The sequence below is a fragment of the Somniosus microcephalus genome, chromosome 10 (assembly GCF_052327205.1).
Source record: "Somniosus microcephalus isolate GS21.2 chromosome 10, FLI_Smic_1.0, whole genome shotgun sequence".
In the NCBI taxonomy this organism is placed as follows: Eukaryota; Metazoa; Chordata; class Chondrichthyes; order Squaliformes; family Somniosidae; genus Somniosus; species Somniosus microcephalus.
The window spans coordinates 178,413,764-178,431,561 of NC_140996.1; the positions used below are offsets into that span (position 1 = coordinate 178,413,764).

The following is a 17,798-nucleotide window of genomic DNA, read 5'->3' on the forward strand; positions in this document are numbered from 1 at the left end:
AAAATTAATATTGAACGTACCAAATGAAGTACAAAGACTGTTTAAAATTAATATTGTTTAAAAGTAATATTGTATGTACCCAACAAATGTCAAATCGATTGACACCTACAGAATGTTGGAAAACTGTACCTTTTTGCTATGTAAGCTTTGGCAATATGGTTCTCTGTAAACTTTCATGCCAATAAAGCATTTTAATTGGAATTGGAATTGGAAATTGAATTGGTAGAGAGAGAGAGAGAGAGAGACACGGGTAGAGAGAGAGAGAGAGACACGGGTAGAGAGAGAGAGAGACACGGGTAGAGAGAGAGAGAGACACGGGTAGAGAGAGAGAGAGGACACGGGTAGAGAGAGAGAGAGACACGGGTAGAGAGAGAGAGAGACTGGGGGGAGAGAGAGAGAGAGAGACTGGGGGAGAGAGAGAGAGAGAGAGACTGGGGGAGAGAGAGAGAGAGAGACTGGGGGGGAGAGAGAAGAGAGAGACTGGGAGAGAGAGACTTGGGGGGAGAGGGAGAGAGTAGAGGGAGAGAGTGGGGAGAGAGAGAGAGACTGGGGGGGAGAGGGAGAGAGTGGGGGGGAGAGAGAGAGACGGGGGGGAGAGAGAGAGAGAGAGAGACTGGGGAGATGGGGGGATGGGGGGAGAGAGCGAGACTGGAGGGGGGAGAGTCTGGAGGAGAGAGAGAGACTGGGAGATTGGGGGAGAGAGAGAGAGACTGGGAGAGAGAGAGGGAGAGAGACAGACTGAGGGGGGAGAGCGAGAGAGAAGAGAGGAAGAGGCCCGGCCCGAGTCACCCCAGCTGAGTAGGCTGGGCACAGTGAAAGCATTGATTTCTTTATGACAGCACAAAAACTGCTCTGACATCATAGCAGCTCTTCGACATCACAGTCACTCAATGCTAATGAGGGGATAATGAGCGGAATTTTGAACGTTTTTGGGATACCGTGGGCACAAATGTTTTCTCACCGAAATGTAAATACGCCTATGACCGGTCCGGAATCGTAAGCTTTCTTTTGATGTAACACACGTGTAGGTACGCTCTATAACTTTTGCGTGTATAGAGAACGGACAGACAGACAGAAGAGGTCTTTTATAGATATAGACTAGCTGGAGTGCCCGGCGGTGCCAAGGCTTTTTCGAGGGCATGTTGTTGTTGGAAGAGAGAGCGCGACTGGGGGGGGGGTGGGGGGGCGGAAGAGAGAGAGAGCGACTGAGGGGGGGGGGGGAGGGAAGAGAGAGAGAGCGACTGCGGGGGAAGAGAGAGAGCGACGGGGGGGGGAGAGAGAGAGCGACTTGGGGGGGGAAGAGAGAGCGCGACTGGGGGGGAAGAGAGAGAGCGACTGGGGGGAAGAGAGAGAGCGACTGGGGGGGAAGAGAGAGAGCGACTGGGGGGGAAGAGAGCGCGACTGGGGGGGGAAGAGAGAGCGCGACTGGGGGGGAAGAGAGAGCGCGACTGGGGGGGAAGAGAGAGCGCGACTGGGGGGGAAGAGAGAGCGCGACTGGGGGGGGAAGAGAGAGCGCGACTGGGGGGGGAAGAGAGAGCGCGACTGGGGGGGGAAGAGAGAGCGCGACTGGGGGGGAAGAGAGAGCGACTGGGGGGGAAGAGAGACCTCTCCACCCTCCCCCCCTTTCTCCTCTCCCTCCCCGTCTCTCCCCCACTCCTCACCCTCCCCCCTCCTCCTCTCCCTCCCCCCCTCTCTCCTCTCCTCCCCCCCCTCTCTCCCCCCCCTCTCTCCCCCCCCTCTCTCCTCTCCCCCCCTCTCTCCTCTCCCTCCCCGTCTCTCCCCCCCTCTCTCCTCTCCCCTCCCCCATCTCTCCCTGCTTTACTCTCTCCCCTCCCTCCCTCCCTCTCCCTCCCCCCCTCTCCCTCCCCTCTCCTGCCCTCCCGCTTCCTCCCCCTCTCCTCTCCATCCCTGCCTCCCCTTCTCCCCCCCGTCCTGTCCCCACCCCTCCTCTCCCCCCCCCCGTCCTGTCCCCACCCCTCCTCTCCCCCCCCCCGTCCTGTCCCCACCCCTCCTCTCCCCTCCCCCATCCTGTCCCCACCCCTCCTCTCCCCTCCCCCATCCTGTCCCCACCCCTCCTCACCTTCCCCTCCCTCTCCTCACCCTCCCCCCATCTCTCCTCTCCCCCCCTCCCCGTCTCTCCCTGCTTTACTCTCCCTCCCCTCCCCTCTCCTTCATATAGCGCGTGAGGCCCAGCTGGACTCACCTTAGCTTTCTCCCTCCCTCTTCGCGGATCAGCGCCTCAGGGCCGGCCGATGCGCGGGCTAGCGCGTTGAGTCCCCGGCCGGACTCACCTTAGCTGCGGTCCGGGCCAAAATTGACAGGCGTGCGCTGACTCCCGCCCTCCCGAGCTGGTTTCAATACGGCGGGCGGGGCCCGGTTGCCGGGGTAACCCTTCCCGCTCTCCAAGCCCCGCCCGAGGACCGCACTCCTGAGAGCCCTGCCCCCCAGCCCGAGCCGAGCGGGGAACAGAGAGAGACGCCGCGTCCTGTTTATGTCCCATGACCCTTGTGGCTGACACCATTGCCCCGGGTAACGTGACGATGCGGGGGGGGGAACTTAGCAGAAGCCGTGGGACAATTACCTAGTCTCGGGCGTGGCTGGGCAGGAAAGGCCCAGGCTTTGAGGCCTAGGTTATGAGGCCTTACAAAAATGGGGAAAGGTAGGAAAAAGAATCTTCAGGTTTACAAAAGAATTTAAAATTTTTTTAAACAATTTAACAAAAGCAATTTTTTTTTGCTGGAAATGTAGGTTTGAAAAGAAAAACGCAGAAAGCGGGGAAAAAGAATGGAATCAAGATGGCGGCCACTCACCTCGGTTCAGAACGATAAGGCCCGCCCACACACACGCACCGATTGGTCGACCGCCAGGTCACCGAAGCGTCGGATTGGTCAATCGTCCCGTCACTCGACTGGAGGAGGGCCTGCCCGCACGCGCCCAGGAACCCCGGCATATGATTGGTCCACCTCGAGGTCACTCTATCGCTAATGAGCGGAATGTTTGAACGTTTTTTGGATACCGCGGGCGCAATTTTTGTCCGGCCGAAACGTAAATACGCCTATGACCGGTCCGTAATCGTAAGCTTTCTTTTGACGTGACGCGCGTGTAGGTACGCTCTATAACTTTCGAACGTATAGAGAACAGACAGACAGATAGATAGATAGAAGATATACTATGCATTCCACAATATGAACATTCTGTGTATTAATCAGATAGACTGTCACATGTTTCAAAGAAGAATGTTAGTAACTGACCTGAGACCAGCAGAAGTAAAAATTCTGGTGGTGTTCTACAAAATTTCACCATTGGTCAATTCCTGATTATTTTTTTTTACAGTCTCTCTTGATTTACTTTGAAAACATTTCAGCACTGAAAACTATGCTTTGTAAAACAAACTGCATCTCTTGTGTCAACTAAGTTGTGTGTGGATTAGACAGTTCCTTTCAGTTGAGCTAAGATTGAGATTGTTGGAATAAAGAAAGCCCATTCAACCCTTCCCACTCAGTCTTCCAAGTTTTTTCTTTGGATATACAGATTGAAAGAGTGATAGAGATATGTAGGTATGTGTGTATGTATATCAAATCTCGCATCAAAATCCATAGCTCTGCTCTTTGCTGTATCAGGTTAATTCTGCCAACCCTGGAATGCTTCAAGAGTTTTTAACTGCAGTACTTGGCAGTCTACTTTTATATTGATGATTGTGCAAGTTAATAAGCTATTCCTTATAAATTCATCAAGTAATTTGCTTAGTTTATAATCTTGCCCTCTCATTTTTCTTCCCTTGTTTTGCACTTGATGTCTGTGTACAACTTGTCTACTCCTGTCATTATTTCAAAATTAAACTTCTTAGCCACTGTTGACTCTAATTAACCTGTGGAATCCATGATTCAATGGAGCAAATTATCTTGTCTGCTTTTCATCTCCTAATGCCAGTCACTCACAAACAGACCCCAGACTTATTTCTGTGCAACATTTTATTCAGTAGTCAGCTGAGAGTTGATGAGCGTTCAGTCAGCTGTAATGATGAACCTTTAGGAGTAACGAACACCTATTTAAGATGCCTTATATTTTGGTAAATCTATTTATAAATTGTGTCAATTATGTTATTTTCTAAACAGAATTAATATTTGTTCATAGTACTTTATGATTCTCGTTAAATATTTACAGCCTTCCTTAATTGTCTTTTATATTTAGAAGTACAGTTCAAAACAAAGCATTGCCATTTATATTACTGCTTTTGTTCAGGAACCCTTGTGCATTGACTCACTACAGCAGGAATTCAGAAGTTCAAGTATATTGACAATATTGTAGCATTCCTAACTGAATGTTAATTTTATTCAAGTCAGTTAAATCTTGGTTGAACTTCTGACCCATGAACTCACTACATTCCTTCAGCTCCATCCATGCACATTGTATTCTGGATGTTCAATGCAAGAAGCATTTTTGGATAAGGTTTCAAGTGAGGCAGATTCAGATGGGAATCCTTTTTGATGTATGCAGATTTGGGGGGGGGGGTGCGGGGAATGCATCATAAGTATTTTAAAATGAGAGATGAGACTAGAAAGGTTCAGGGATTTTTAAATGTGCCAGTACACAGCCCAGAAATCACTCTCTGGAATGCAATTCACTAGTATTGTGCTCCAAGTCTCTGACTCCGTTTTTTCATTTCCCCAATAAATGTTTTATTTTTCTTCTTTCAGCACATAATCAAATTTCACAGAGCTTCTAAAGCAAACAAGAAACCAGTTCAATTACCTCGAGGGATGGTGAAGTCCCTATTATATCAGATTCTAGATGGCATTCACTACCTGCATGCTAACTGGGTGTTACACAGGGATCTGGTAAGTGATTTACTGAGGGTACATGAAATGGATAGCAATGCTTGAATAGTTACTGGGGGTATAAAAGCTAATTTTATTGCTAGTTGCTTTAATGACGGATCAGACATCTTAATTAAAATGGTGTAATAAGGGATTTAGCTGGAGTAAATGCTGAATAACAGATGTTGGATTGTTTTTCACTTTTTGTGACTTGGCCTACATTTCTTCATAAGATGTTTACAGCTTTATCAAAAAAAAAACTTTGAGAGAATTATTTCCCCTCCCCTGATATTTTGTCTTATTTCTGTTTAACCATTCCCTTTTGAGCACATTTCATTGTGTTACTACCAGAAAAAGAAATATTCACTAAAATTGTGGAAATAGTGTCTTGCAGTATAATTAATCTTGCAAGACCTCATTAGAAAAGAAGGAAGATCTAGGAAGGATACTTCCTGTTCAAGGCACACTCCCCAATCCTATCTTAATATTTAACATTTTGACTTTAAAAAACAAATATACATTTTTTTACATTTCAGAGATCTGCCATTTTCGGTTACCCCCACTCCCCTAACAGCTTAATGATAAATTGTAGGGAACTGCCATGCGGATCCTTGAATGGCTTCAGTTACTTCAAAGAGAGCCAACATTTCATTCAGCTCAAGCTGGTTTGGATTTGCTCGGTTGGTAGCTGTAGCTGTATTTTTGGGGTTGGTTTACCAGATTGGCTGCTCAGTTTAATCTAAATTCAGGCTCCCATTGAAGTGAATTAATTAGTTCAAAAATATATATGACCCTCCATGTCATGCACAAAGTGGCTGGGAGGGAGGCGAATTTTCCATAATATATAATTAAATGAATTGAAGAGAAAAAGTTCCAGTGCCAACAAATTGCATTCCGGTGCAATGCTGCATCTATGGTGTAAGTAGCTCAAATGGAAGTGATCTGCCAACTAGAGCAAATGTGTATTTGCTTGATATGGTGTTGAATGAAATAGTAGTCTTTAGATGCCAGTGTGTTCTTGTTACGCCTTTATTAAGCTCGGTGTGAAGAGAAGCTACAGAAGCAGAGTACAATCAAGCGTAGTCACGCGCGCTTCACATCCAGATACCCTTCAGGCATTACACAAGGCACCTCTTAGGGTATTGTACTACTAAAAATTAAATGTTGCAGTCTATTTACATGTTAATGAGTTCCGCCCACATTCCTTGTTCTCCCCTATTGGTTCCATCTTGCAACATGACCTCGTTTGGTGCATCCCCTTCAGTAATTTTCCTTCATGCCTGGACTTGTCTTTCATCATGAGCGACTTCCTGTCTTTATACTGCAATTGATCCAATCAACTGTTTCTAGACTTCCTGTCTTTGTAACGCAATTAATTTAATCTGCTGCTTGGCCTTCTTCCTATCTTGCATGTTTCAACATATAGGTAGAGGGAAGAAACATGCCTTGTGTATATGCTACAACTGAATACAACTTATTTAATATTCATAATTTCTTGTGGCAGTGTTCATGTACTGTTTCAACGTAACTAATATGAATGTCCATTTGCACTAATGAAGGTAAGCAATGTGCAGTGTTCCTTTTTCATTCCAATGGGAGCTTTATCTTGAACCATTTTCAAAAAAGCAATTATTGTCACAAACTGCGAGTGGAGTAAATAGCGTGCGTGACTTACTTGGGATTTTCCCAAGTGAATGATCAGCAATGCACAGCTAAAGAAAATTAATCTTCTAATCTAATAGCAATATTGGCTGGTGAGTAGTAGTAAATTGTGGTCCTTTTTGAGTCCCAGACTCAAAGATATTTATTAATTGCTGGATCGCTAATTGTTTTTGTTCTTTGTTTCTGGGCATTTGACTTCCCTTTATTGCTATTTTATTAAAACACTAATAGCCAAGACCAGGGGTTAAACACACCTTTGCCACATGTATTGAAACCTGAGAAATGATGAATAGATAAAGCTGCACTTATTAATACATAATTGGAACAGGGGGAATTATTCAATTCAATTTTATTTGTCATATATGCAGCAGACGTGTGTACTGCACAATGAAATGTTGATTTTTACGAGTCCTCCCAATTAGGGGAAACACTGGAGGATAAACACCCAACATGGACTGGTTGGGTTGAACAGCCTGTTTCCTTGCTGTCATTTTCATGTGTTTTGCTGCATTTGTGGGGCAATTATTTTGCTGCATTTATAGAATGTTCCTTAAGTTTTCCTTTTTATAAGTGTCTGTTCAAGGACTTGGTGAGACAGTGGGATCGGATGCTGTCTTTTCACCTTTGGGTGTGGGTTCAAATGTAACCTGGTCTGATGGAAAATGTCTCTCTCCTGGCTGTAAGGATCCTGTATGGAATGGGTTTAGGCCAACTCAACTCCATTTCTTTTCAAGTGTGGTCCATAACATAAAATTACCTGAAATTTGACATTAATTTGCAATCTCAGTTATACTATAAGGTTTGCTGCTATCAAACATACAAAGCATCGTTCTGGTGCTGTGAGGGTTGCACCTCTTGAGTTTAGGCAGATTGTTCGGGAAGAGTAGAATGAGCTTTTCTCTGGATGCTGATATTGAGTCCTAAAAGTGGAGAAAAGTTTGAATTCTCTGTCCATCACAAAATATCACTAATTATACAAGTGAAAAGTGTACATGATAGCCAACTGACAAAAATATGTGAGCCAGTTTTTCACTTTGTATCAATTCAAAAGCTAATTATGAATTTGACCACATAAATCTGTTTTATTGTCTTAATATGTATGTTTTTGATTGGACTCGTGGATTAACCTCCAATTTAGATGACCACCTTTCATATCTCTTCAAAAAGGATCATATTTTACAAATGCATACAAGTTGAGAATCTTCTGAATTTGTTTCAGGTGGGAGAGAGGGATGGATGAGATTTATGTACACTAGTAGTGTTACTGTATTTAAAAAACCTGTAAATGCAAAGAGTGAATTATAAGTACCTCATTAGCTTCTCAGTGGGGCTTACTGTAGTTCAACCTTAGCGGTGTGCTGCTTCTTTTGTTATTGGAGCAAAACGTTGCATGTTGGCCAAACCATAACCACTTAAACATGAACATCACAAAGTCTACAAATAAATCAATAATAATGCCAAACTTTATCTATAACATTTTGTTCTGTACTATTTCAGCATGTATTCTATTAAACGAGGAGACCAGTAAACATCTACCATGTATGTGTAACTTTTTCTTTACATACTTTCTCTTCCAAAGACACTGTTCTACAGTGTAGTTCTATGGGTACAGTAGATCCTCCAGTACCTTATCCAGGTGACCATTCTTCACATGTGATCCTAGATGGTGAATGCCCAGACATGATGTCCACATTCACACATGCTTTTTCCATCTGAAGTCACTGAACAACATGTACAAGGACGAAGCCTGGATGAGCGCAGCTCCAACAACACAAGAAGCTCGACACCATCCTGGACAAAGCAGCCCGCTTGATTGGCACCATTCACTCCGTCTACCACCGGCACACCGTGTCTGCAATGTGTTGTTGCAGCAACTCACCAAGGCTTCTTCGACAGCACCTCCCAAACCCGTGACCTCTACCACCTAGAAGGACAAGGGCAGCAGGTGCATGGGAACAGCACCACCTCAAAGTTCCCCCTCCCCCCCCCCCCCCCAAAGTCATACACCGTCCTGACTTGGAAATATATCACCATTCCTTCTTCATGGCTGGGCCAAAATCCTGGAACTCCCTACCTAACGGCGGTGTGGGAGTACCTTCACCACACGGACTGCAGCGGTTCAAGAAGGCGGCTCACCACCACCATCTCGAGGGCAATTAGAGATGGGCAATAAATGCTAACTCACATCCAGTGAATGATAAAAGAAAACATCATGTCTATACTGATGCTCTTAGTCTCATCCCCTTGTCCTTTCCTCATATCCTTTTAATTTTTTCTCTCCAATATCTTAAATCTATCAAAGATTCTGCTTCCACCATTGTTTCTGGTAGGGCATTCATTTCCCCACAACCCTCAGCGTTTATATAAAAAAAATCTAAGCTCTTGCTTCATTCTTTTGGTAATGATTTTTAATTTATGAGCCCTAGTAACCAACTCCATGATGAATAGAAGTAGTTTTCTCTATCTACCTCATCAAAACTGCTCATGGGACCCCTGTAGCGAGAAGAGTAATGGTCATAATACTGCTCCCTGGGGAACACCATTATTTTACATTGCTCCAATCTATTACTCTATTCTGTCCTTTAGCCAACTTCCTATCAATGCTGCCGCATCCCAATTCCATGCACCTTATTTTATTAACAAACTTCTAATGTAGCACCTTATCAAATGTTTTTTGAAAATCCATATACATAACATCCACTCCATTTTCTTTATCAATACACTGTTATTGCTCAGTGAACTCTTAAATTCTATAAATCTGTGTTGGCTGTCCTTAATTAACCAAGACTTTCTAATTTTAATACTAATGTTATACTATGTCATAACATGTAGAATCACAGAAACCCCACAGTGTAGATAGAGGCCATTTCGGCCCATCGAGCCTGCACCGACACATATCCCACCCTATCCCCGTAACCCCACGTATTTAATCCCCCTAACACTAAGGGTCAATTTATCATAGCCAATCATCCTAACCCGCACATCTTTGGACTGCGGGAGGAAACCGGAGCACACCCACGCAAACACGGGGAGAATGTCTGTGTGGAGTTTGCACAGTCACCCGAGGCCGGATTCGAACCCGGGTCCCTGGCGCTGTGAGGCAACAGTGCTAACCACTATGCCACCGTGCACAACAGATAAGCTTGACTGGTCTATAGTTACATGGCTTATCCTTTTCTCCCTTAAACAGTTTTCTAGCACAGCTGAACAGAGATGTATTAAGAAGGGAATTGGAGACTTGGAGCTATCAATAACACTGCTTGATTTTTTTCCCCTCAAAGTAGGGGATCAACAGGTTATGGTGATGTGCATGGACTGGGCTTGATGGGCCGAATATTAATTTTCTCCCTACAGACTTCATGCTCATGAGTTTATTTCAACATAGAAATGAAGACATTTACACTGTTTTGGATATTATTTTACCTGCATCTTTTTAAAGTAATTTCTCTTGCCTCTTTGTATATTACTTGTCTCCTTTTTTTGTGTCAGGCCCATTGTACAATGGGCTACTCTCTCCTGGATGAGTTCAAAATTTGCAACCAATTTTTAAGTTCTAATGCAGTCATTTTCCTAATTTTGGCGTGCTAATGCATATGCAAAGGCACACCAAGGGAACCTGTGAGAGACAGTACGGGAGCTGTCTGAAAACAGCTGCATGTATTCATCAAGTTGGTAATTCAACTAGCTGACTGCTTCAAGCAATCCCAGTTGGATACAGACCATATTTTGTTTCAAGCTGATCTCCTTGTGGGTTAATCATGGGTGCTGACAGTTTTTCACTTTGAAGATTTATATGCTTATAAATGACCTTTTTATTACAAACTAAAGAGTGGAGTTGTGAAAAGGGCTATGATATGACGGTTGAGCCATTCTTTGTTAATCAGTCAGATCAAGGCCTTATAAGGTCAAAAGTTGGGCCGTTCCTAGGAACAGGAGTAGGCTCGGTGGGGAGTGGGTGCAGCTGGACTAGAAAATATCTTGTCTCATCAATGTGGTTGAATTTTTTTGTGGAAGTTATAGTGTTGTTGGATGTCGGAACCAACGTGTGTGGATGTGGACCAATGGTGGTGATGTATTGCCTCAGTTTGGTCAATGCCAGCTCCTCAGCCTGTACTGCAGAGAAACTCCTATCCTCTAGCCAACTGTAATTCTGTGCTTCCCAAATTGCCCTACGTTTTGCTTTTCAGCCACAAATCACAGTATGAAGACCAAGTATTATATAAAAATAAGGATAGAATGCATGACTCTAAAATAGGAACTGAATTCTGCATATGCACCCTGTTCCAATTATTCCCTGCTCTCGAACCCCATTTCACTTGAAGACTATACTTAATCTTGACTACCCGTGCGCAACAGCACAAGACTGGTGTATATAAAATAAAAGCCACCCATTTCTGTTTTTCACAGAATAATGGACACATTCATGGAATTTGATCCTAAAGCACCAATAAAAATTCCAGCTGGACGTAAAAGATGCCATGGCGCTATTCGAAGAAGAGCAGGGAGATTTTCCTGGTGGCCTGGCCAACATTTATCCCTCAGCCAACATTATTAAAACAGATTATCTGGTCATTTATCTCATTGCTGTTTGAGAGACTTTGATGTGTGCAAGTGGGTGCTACGTTTCCCAGATTACAATAGTGACTCCTTCAAAAGTAATTCATTGACTGTAAATTGCTTTGGGACGAACTATGGTCCTGAGAGGTGCTATGTAAATACAGGTCAACTATCCCTTATCCGCAGTTCCGAAAATCGAAAAGCTCTGAAAACCGAGCTTTTTCGTGGAGCGTCTCTCGCTATTTCCAGTGTAAAAGCTTGAGCAGCTTGCACGGGAGTTTGCAGATTACTGCGTGGCCGTGTGCAACTTTGAGGAAACATTGCTGTTAACTATTTCTTTATAGTAATCTGGTTACCTAGCCAGGTTTTCATCCATCACTAGTGGTGTAGTTGTAGGGTAAACCCAACGGCTGCCTCTTGTCCATTTATAAGCATTATATCCGTTCTGAAATCCGAAAAATTCCAAATTCCGAAAAACATCTGGCCCCAAGGGTTTCGGATAAGGGATAGTGCACCTGTACAAGTTTCTTCTCTCTTCAGAATATCATACATTAAAAATGTAAGTCGGTGGCCCTGATGTTACATCAGGGCTTACATTTTTTTTGAAAGTATCTTCCAAATACTGCATTCTCTTAAGGAATTTCTTTATATAATTATATATGAATTAACATTTTATTCAGTTATCTATCTGTTTCCTCTACCAGAGAACAGATACATCTGCCTTTTATATAGAACAGAAACACAGTCACATAGATGCTGTTCTGACATTGTAAAATGAAAAATAATAATAGCCTGGACTTCAAGACTGAAGTTGTAATAATTGATGAGGAAATAGAATTCCTGTTGGCTTATCGGTATAGTCATAAAACGTTTAAGGGAGTAAATAAAACTTAAAGAAAAAAAATCGTGTTTTTTAATCACAGATGACTTCCTATGAGCAAGTCTGATTCAATTAATTTTCAGTTGGAATGGCAGTTTGGGCGGAGCAAGTTAATGGAAATGGCTACCAAAACTAGACATTCCTTTGGAGCCAGATTTCTTTTGAGCCTCAAGAACTTTTGAACTATTTTTGTCAGCCTTGATGTTTTCTAGAGAAAATTATTTATTCAGGAAGCTGAAATACCTCAATGAAGATATCAAGATGATATCTCTTTACAATATTCTGTTATCCATCTATGATGCCAGCCTGACTGCTGCTCTCTTCTAATAAAAAACCTAGCATGGAACATTGCTAGATTTTACACAGGAATGATGTAGCATCCTTGCTCAAATATCCGTGAGGTATCTGAATCATTATTGGTGTGAGAGAGAGAGCAGATCAAAATCATCGCCTGTCCAGAAGAGGTAATTTAATACCAGCATTTATGAATAGTTCATTTAAAGATTTGATGTCTGAATATTCTGTAACTGAGTTACAAAATATTAGATGTTGGGATATTTATGTACAGTACATATTTTATCGTGACTGCATGGTATTATGCTACCTAGAGGAGAAATTAGTTCGTAGAAAATGAAACTTCATCCTATTGTAATTAAGAGAGAAGTAAGAAAAGTAGTTGAGGGCAGTTCTAATAACTGTAAGCTCCACATTAAGGTAAATAGTAATGACATTTTGCTGAAAACCGAACTGCATACAATTTTTCAAGTACTTGATTTATGTTGGGAGTTATTCAGCATATTACTCCACACAATAGCATTGAACATAATGTAAGTGTTTATTAACACTATAAGGTGATGAAATTAATAAGACACAATTTACGCAATGGGTTGGAATATTCTCAATACCAAGAGAAAATTACAAACTCTACGTTTTGAATGAATTATTATTTTTTGGCCACTATTCCATCTCTGAGCAATAGATTTTCTTAAAGTATGTAAATATCTATTCGCTATAAGTGTGAAAAGTAAACTATATAACTCACCATTACAGGCTGACTATGAGGATTTAAATGAAAAGCCTACATAACTAATCTGAGCCTGGTGCTTCTGAGTTCTGGCTCTTGGACATATGAAAGAACATCCATATGTGTGCAGTGGTAAATTCTATCTTCTCTTTTCTGTCTTAAGTTATAGTACAGTGTTCCCATGTTATACCAACCATCCAAATATAGGGCCAAAAATTAAAAATACACATATTTCTCATGTCATATATATGTATTTTGCCACTCTTGCCATCTGTAATTTGCTGATCAAAAACAGATTCATGTTACTGTATGTGTTTATCCTTCACTATCACCCTAACATACCCATTGGCGAGTCTGAACTTGGTGCCCACTACAGCACTGGATAGTGGTGCTGCATGAAATTAGCAATAATGAAATAAACTACATCAAAAGTAATACTCAGCAATGAACATCACAGTGCCCAGAATTGGTAAACCATAACTTGATGGTGGTATAACATTGGGTCACTATTTAGAAATCCAGTTTAAGAAGCTGTACATTACATTTGGTATACTTTATTTATCACTAATCTGTGCCCATGGAGCTTAGTATTGTAAATGTTTTAAATTCCAATCAGCTACTTAGCCTAATGAACTGATGTATTGAAAATTATAATACTGCACTTTTTTGTTGAGTTAGCTGATACAGGATCAGGAGAAGGCCATTTAGCCCCTCAAACCTGTTCCGCCATTCACGGATCAGCCATTGCTGATTCATGACCTAATTCCATATACCTGCCTTTGCCCCATATCCCTGAATACCTTTGGTTAACAAAAAGTCTATCAATCTCCGATTTAAAATTAATAATTGACCTAGCATCAATTACCGTTTGCGGAAGAAAGATCCAAACTTTTGCCACCTTTTTGTATGTCGAAGTGTTTTCTAGCTTCGCTCCTGAAAGGCCTGGCTCTAATTTTTCGGCTATGTCCCCTAGTCCTAGAGTCCCCAACCTTGGAAATAGCTTCTCTCAATCTACCCTACCAGTTCCCCTTAATATGTTGAAAACTTCGATCAAATCACCCTTAACCTTCTAAATTCCAGGGAATACAATCTAGTTTCTGTATTCTCACCTTGTAATTTCATCCTTGGAGTCCAGGTATCATTCCAGTAAATCTAGGCTGCACTTCCTCCGAGGCCAATATATTCTCCCTTGAGTGTGGTGCCCAGAACTGAACACAGTACTCCAGGTGTGGTCTAACCAGAGCTTTGTATGAGTATGACTTCTACCCCCTTGTATTCTAATCCTCAAGATATAAAGGTCAGCATTCCATTAGCCTTTTTGATTATTTTCTGTACCTACCCATCACATTTTAATGATCTATGTAAATGGACCCCGACGTCTCTTTGGACCGCCACTGCTTCTAGCTTTTCACCATTTATAAAGTACTTTGATCTATCCTTTTCTCGTCCAAAGTGGATGACCTCACACTTGCCTACATTGAAATCCATTTGCCACAATTTTGCCCAATCTATTAATATCTCTGTAATTTTATGCTTCCATCTACACTGCTAACAATGTCGCCTATCTTTCCGTCATCAGCAAACTTGGATATGTGACTCTCTATCTCGTCATCTAATGCATTTAACGTCCCAAGGCACTTAACAGGAGCATTATTGAACAATATTTGACACCAAGCCACATAAGGAGATACTAGGACAGCTTGGTCAAAGAGGTAGGTTTTAAGGTGCGTCTAAAAGGAGGAGAGGCGGAGAGATTTAAGAAGGGAATTCCAGAGATTAGGGCCGAGGTAGCTGAAGGCACAGCAGCCAATGGTGGAGCGATTGAATGGTAGAGGACGGTTTCCCCTCATTGTTGAATTAGCTGTTTTTGTTTGGGTTGGTACTAAAATTGACCTTGGCGCCGCTGGGATAGGGACGGGCAACGCCAACCAGGGTCCACACTCATGATAGCTATCTATTAAGAGGAAAGTACATGTGTGTAAATGTTAATATGAGGAGTAGATTTGGATCTGCTGCAATTTAACCTGTTCCCACATTAAATACCTTACTGATAGTAACTTGTTTTCAAATTCCCCCACGGTCTCACCCCTCCCTAACTTTGTAACCTCCTCCAGCCCTACAACCCCTTGAGATCCCTGTGCTCCTCCAAATCTGGCCTCTTGTGTATCCCCAATTTTCATTGCACCATTGGCGGACGTGCCTTCAGCTGCTTAAGGCCCGAAGCCCTGGAATTCCCTCTCTTAACCTCTCTACCTCTCTCTCCTCCTTTAAGAAGCTCCTTAAAACCTCTGACCAAGCTTTTGTCCTAATATCTGCTTATGTGGCTCGGTGTCAAATTTTGTTTGATAACATTCCAGTGAAGTACCGTGGGACATTTTACTACATTAAAGGCGCTATATAAATGCAAGTTGTTGTGGGTGACATATGAAGAATAGCTACTGGGGTGAAAGTCATTTTCTTTTCTTTCCCCAGTTGTCCACATAGGCTATTCCCAGTGAAGTAAACTTAGTTCTGAAAATTATCTGCTCATCAGCAACTTAGGTAATTATCCATCTAATTCTTTCTAACTGCCTTAAAGTGGGAACTTGACATTCAGTTGTCCTGCCTGCAGCTAAAACCAGGATCTCAACTCCGTGAGAGATAGGTTTGCACAAGTCCTATCATTCCACGGCACTCTGCAAATCTGCATTTTCGTATTTCAAAAATCAGAATACTTCTGCCACTGACCTAAGACATCACAGATCTGAGATCATTCTTCTGTTCTCAGTAGCATGTACTACTTTCTGCAGTATGTGATATGCATGTGCATTGTGTAGTACTTTTTCCTTCCCAAATAGTACTGTGGGCTGAACAATTTGTTTCAAGCTCCTAACAACAGGGACTCACTGTCTGTTTTTTTTCTGCTAGATGGAGCACTTTGTTGTAGTTCAATCGCCGGTTTAGGTGGAAAAGCCAGCAGGCCCTGACCCAGCCCACAGAAGCACACCTTTGTTGGCCAATCATGGAGTGACGACTGCAACTGTGGTGCTGTCCTGACTGAAGAAGGAAGCATTGAAGTGGGGATATACCGGGTTTTAAAAAAAACACATGGCAACAATTTATATTTTCAAATTACTCTTATAATTTGGTATTCTAAATTACTGTCATTTTGTAGTACTTTAAAATCATTATTCACACACTGCCCAGTTTTCTCTGTGTTCCAATTATTACATAGTTATAAAAAGGTTTAAATTGTGTTTCAAACAATTGTCCAACATCCCTTATTTTTTTTGTTAGCAGAATGAAATTCTTCACTAAAGAAATATGTTTGTCAAAAAAATCATTTTAGCAGGACCTGCTTTTGAGGTTATTTCCTTTACTTTCAGTTAGAATCAATATTAGAAACTCCACAGTTCATATACACAACAATGATGCATAATTTTAGTCTCCGTTTTCTCTCCATCACCAGGCTACCAAAATGCCTGAAAATCGCCAGGCTACCAAAAGTCTACATTTTAAGTATGCAATCAATATATGCTCCAGAACTTATATCTGCTGGAAAGGAAATGGCTTTAAAACTGGCCATCTTGCTTGAATTGTGTTTTTGTTTGCCCAGATGTGTTTCTGAAGTGAAGGTTTCAATTCTACAAAAAAGCACTACAATTTCAACAAAAGCAGCAGCAGGGCACAGTTATCTGTTTGAATGCTAAAAGCCTCAAGTAATTATTTTATTGATGTAACTACTAAATACTTTACTTCTGCTTGATACAATTTCTAGACAACTATTAATCCCAACAGACTGCAGTTATATGAAGATAGAACTTTATAGAGGTTAGGTCATTCAAAGACTCAGATCTGCAATAAAAATTGGTTCAGAGCAGACGAAATGAATGTGGCTTATACGCTCAGGAAATTGAGATACCGATTGTTGATGATTTGACGCTGCAGTATCTGCAGTTTCATCATGCCCCATCCCTTTTTCCTAAGTTTCACAAGTTGACGGCAGATGTGAGGTATAAAGAATATTGCAGATAGATTTGAATCAATTGGCAATGTGAAAAAGTATTTGAAAGCTGTAGATTTTTTTTTTGAAGAGACTGAAGAAGCACAAAATTATTTGAAGAATTTCTGTTAAGGGTAGAAAGACTTTGGCCGTGATTTTACTTACCATGGCGGGCGATGTAGGTAGCGACCCCACTGCTGGCTCCATCCCGCTCTGTGAAATGACTTTCCGTTGATGGGGCTTATTAAGCCCACCCAGTGCGTTTGCTGGGCCAATTAGAGGAAGCAGGTCTGGTGATGTAATTTCATGACGCATCATCAGCCGGTTTCCTTAAAGGAACCATGGCCAACTTTATTTTGACATTTGTGCAGTCAGTGTTCTACAGCATTGAAGTGCTGCAAACACTGACAATGACTGCACAGAGGTGCAGGGCTGCAACCAGATTCTCCCATGACTCCCTCCATATACTTATGGAGGGAGTCACAGCACGCAGGGAGGTCCTCTTCCCTTCCGATGGGCGGGAGACACCTCACCAGGAGACCAACACAGCCTGGTTGCACAGAAGGGCACAAGCAGGGATGTCATCGGGAGGACCTGGGTGTAGTGGCGCAAACCTTTCAATGATCTCATTAGATCACGAAATATTAGTACAAAGCCACACTCGCCTTCATCCTGCTGTGCCTCTCATCACATCCCCATCAGTCTGCCTTCCCTACCTTACTCCTGCACATCCTTATGCACACCAACCTACCTTGCACCTCCACCCATCACTCTCTATCTACATTATCACATCCCCACCTCACTAGCCACCCCTCACACTCGCCCTCATCCTAGTGCAATCATACCAACTAACAACACACAAGGATACCACTTGGG

At 42.5% G+C, this 17,798-nt stretch overlaps 1 protein-coding gene across 10 annotated transcripts in view; it reads left to right on the forward strand.

Annotated features, from left to right (window-relative positions):
• Positions 1 to 17,798, forward strand: part of cdk8 (cyclin dependent kinase 8) — a 253,657-nt gene that overhangs the window by 192,047 nt on the left and 43,812 nt on the right. For 5 of the 10 annotated variants that reach the window (XM_085999250.1, XM_085999247.1, XM_085999248.1 and 2 more), the window contains exon 4: positions 4,698 to 4,838. The exons of 1 other annotated variant lie outside the window; for it this stretch is intronic. In XM_085999250.1, coding sequence (XP_085855376.1) covers positions 4,698 to 4,838 — 141 coding nt within the window. Of the gene's footprint in view, positions 1 to 2,748; positions 3,107 to 4,697; positions 4,839 to 17,798 lie in introns of all 10 variants that reach the window. 4 more of the 10 variants (XM_085999254.1, XM_085999253.1, XM_085999256.1 and 1 more) reach the window with 3 other exon arrangements.